The following is a 3,331-nucleotide window of genomic DNA, read 5'->3' as shown; positions in this document are numbered from 1 at the left end:
TTTCTTTCTTTCTTTCTTTCTTTCTTTCTTTCTTTCTTTCTTTCTTTTCTGCCTCTCAGAAGTCTTTGGGGCATAATGCTTGTTTTTTCCCTTGGTCCCAATAATTGAGTTTTTTGCATGTAGCCTTTGGATAAATAAGGTGTCAGTGTAGTTCTATCTATAATCTTTAGTAATCTTTGTGAATTACTGATATCTTCCTTTAAAATGACCATTTCCTTACCTTTTTGGAAGGAGTGTGGAGTGAGACAAGAAGGAGTGATGAGGGGAAGATGCACTTAAATAAAAACCTCTCCCCAAACCCAGAAGTGTCTTATGTGACAGTTTCCAGGACTCATAAGGTTTTTGGAAGATTATACAAACTTTGTAAGATTGAGGAATATGGAACTCTTCCAATTTGTACAAAACATACATTTTTTCTTCTAGCTTGTAAACTGTTTGTTTTGGTAAGGAAAACTGGTATCACTTGGTGAAGTCCAAGCCTCAAAGTATATTCTAGGACAGGATCTCCTTGAATTCAGAGTGAAAAAATGGTAACAAGGAAAATGTCTTCTGGTCTTAGATGTAATGTTCAAGAGTAAAAAATCCTTAAATTATTAATAAGCTCTTATTATTTTTTAAAATGGAGAGTTGACTTCAGAGTCAGAAAGACCTGGGTTCAAGTCCTGCTTCTGCCACATACAAGCTGTGTGTGAACCTGGGCAAAATACCTAATTTTTCAGTGGTTCAGGCAATTTTCTAAGACTGTGTTGCAGAGCTGGGGATGATCTATCTGTCTTGGTAAAGAAAGTTCCTCATTGGGAACTCTCTGTACTGATGCAGTCACAGGTCCTAAATAAATTGTTTAACAAATCAGTTTTTCAGTATAGTTTTTGAATGAATAGTTAATACATTAGAGTTTTTGTTGGTGTGAACCTGAGATTTCACTGGTGTTGGGAACTGCTTCCATTGATAAAAATGGGCAACTCATCTGTAACTTGTAGTCTTAGTTCTCTGGAGTACTGACAGTTTAAGTGACTTGTCTGTGGTCATATAACTAGTATATGTCAAAGGCAGTACCTGAATCCAGTTGGTATGAGATGTGATACACATTTTTTTAGGAAAAAAAACTATCACTGTTACAGTATAATTTATATACTTGTATTTAGTAAGAAAAACACTAATTTTCCCAAATTTTAAAATATTTTCTTTTACTTATACAGTAAGTGTATAACATTGGTTGGGTCTGGAAACTGTGTGGGTGGGTAAACTACCATATTTTAGATAATAACTCTGAAATGCCATATTTTTTATGAATTTTAAAATGTCTCTCTTTTTCTCTCTCCCATCTGTAGCCACCACATGTTGGGTAAGGCAAGAAGAACCAGTCTCTAACAAGAGGTAGCAGCAGCGCTGATGTCCCTAAAGCTTGGGAGATGGGTTGTCATTATACAGAACACCATTTTCCAGATATGGCTAAACTGTGCTCCTAATGCTGCTAAAATTCCATGCATTCAGCCAAGAGGAAACAGCAACAGTTGTTTAAAGAAGAAAAAAAAGAAGTCTCCCTTTTACTTGCTGCATGGATAGGAAGAAGAGAAACTGGCAAGAAGAGCCCACTTGTATGTTTCTTTCCTAGACCAAAAGAAAGAAGAGCATCTCCAAAAGACAAAACTGGATAAGTAGAAAGCAAGTGATGGGAGAAGGTGAATACATGTCTAAAAAGCATATTTATAAATTAATGTAAGTTCTGAAGAATAATGCATATTCATAACATAATTAAGCATCCATTAGTAACTATCGAATAGGCTTAAAGATTTAGTCGACGTATCAATAGACATACAGTTACACTGAGCAAACCATGTTTAATTTGAAATCAACAATCATTTATTAAGCACTTAGTATTTGCCAGACACTGTGGAAAATGGTTCCTCTTCTCAATCTACTTGGAGGGAGACAAGGCTAACACACATAAAGGAGTGAAGAGTATGAAGAGAATATATGAATAAAGGCTACATCAAGTTGGGGTGGGGGCTGGACCTGTGATTTCATTTGTGTAGAGATTCCAGGTGTGAAACTTCCTTCTATCAGTCCCTGTCTGCAACTTCTCTGCAATTTAGAGACTTAGAAAATTGTCTAGAGCAGAAGTGTCAAATACTCTCAAGAACCATTGGAACCAGATCAAAATATAATTAGGAAATATTCAACAGAACAATAAAAATGTAATAGAACATAATGTTAATATGTGGTTTTCTAAGTGCTGCTGGAACTAGATTAAAATATAATTGGGAAATATTTAACAGAATAAATAAAAATACAATAGAACATAATGTTAATAATGTGGCTTTCTCAGTCGATATGTGACCTGTAGGGATCTTTATGTATGGCCATTTCTACTTGAGTTTCACTCCACTGGCCTGGAGCACTAAGCAGTGAAATGTCTTGGTTGGGGTCACACAGACAGTATGTGTAAACAGTCGGCAAACTGCCACCCGTATTCAGAGAATGGAGGAATTAACAAGAGGTCTGTATCAAAAATGATTCAAAGATTTTAAGCCTGAATGTCTGGGGAAATGGTAGTGCCACAGAAAAACAAGTGGGGAATGAATGAGAAAAGCATTTATTAAATGCTTACTGTGTGCTGCACACAATAAGCATGTTCAGTTTTGAAAAGTTAGTTCAGTTAGCAGTCGGAAGGAATGTTCAGTTTTCTATACCTCCAGATAAATTGTAAACAAGTAAAGTTCAGTTTTGGATATGATAAGTTGGAAATGACAAGGTATCTGAGTGGAACTGACCTATGGGGGGAAATACAAGGCAGAAATCCAAGTGACCATTGAGGACTAAAATTAGATTTAAGTGCCAGAATAGAGGTGATAGTAGAAGCCATGGGAATAAATGAGCTTTTTAAAAAAAGATAGTACAAAAAGAGAAAAGCAGAGGTTCACAGATTGAGCTTCCTTATGGAGCAGAAACATAAAAAATAAAGGACATCCATTCTCTTCCTTTCCTCCCACTATCTTCACTACAAAAGCATTCTTACTCTGAGAACAAAACAACAGCCTTGAGCAACCCTTGACTGGGTTACTCAAATTAGAGAAAGTTTCTCTATGTTTTCCGCAACATCTTTTTATATACATACATATACAGACAGACGTGTGTGTGTGTGTGTGTGTGTGTATGGATTCCCTCTTCAAATATTAAATATTTGGCTTACATTTACATAAAATTAGGGGAAAAGGATACACAATGGTATAGTGAACACTGTATTTTGAGTCAGAAGCTATGGGTTAGTATCTCTCTTCTGCCTCTTACTATGATACTGAACAAGTTACTTAATTTCTTGAAGCCTCTG

At 35.8% G+C, this 3,331-nt stretch overlaps 1 protein-coding gene across 1 annotated transcript in view; it reads left to right on the top strand.

The window, feature by feature from the left end:
• The window catches only part of LOC114025799 (ankyrin repeat and SAM domain-containing protein 6-like), a 78,111-nt gene extending 75,876 nt beyond the window's left edge, over window positions 1-2,235 (top strand). Inside the window, exon 16 of the mRNA XM_027839328.1 lies at window positions 1,332-2,235. Within this exon, the coding sequence (XP_027695129.1) occupies window positions 1,332-1,381 (50 nt within the window). The 3' untranslated portion in view covers window positions 1,382-2,235. The remainder of the gene's footprint in view (window positions 1-1,331) is intronic.
• Window positions 2,236-3,331: the final 1,096 nt, after the last annotated feature.

This window comes from Vombatus ursinus, unplaced genomic scaffold, assembly GCF_900497805.2.
Source record: "Vombatus ursinus unplaced genomic scaffold, bare-nosed wombat genome assembly UNPS02014832.1, whole genome shotgun sequence".
Taxonomy (NCBI): domain Eukaryota; kingdom Metazoa; phylum Chordata; class Mammalia; order Diprotodontia; family Vombatidae; genus Vombatus; species Vombatus ursinus.
The sequence above is the reverse complement of the archived record's forward strand: the minus strand, read 5'-3'. Positions and strand labels throughout refer to the sequence as shown.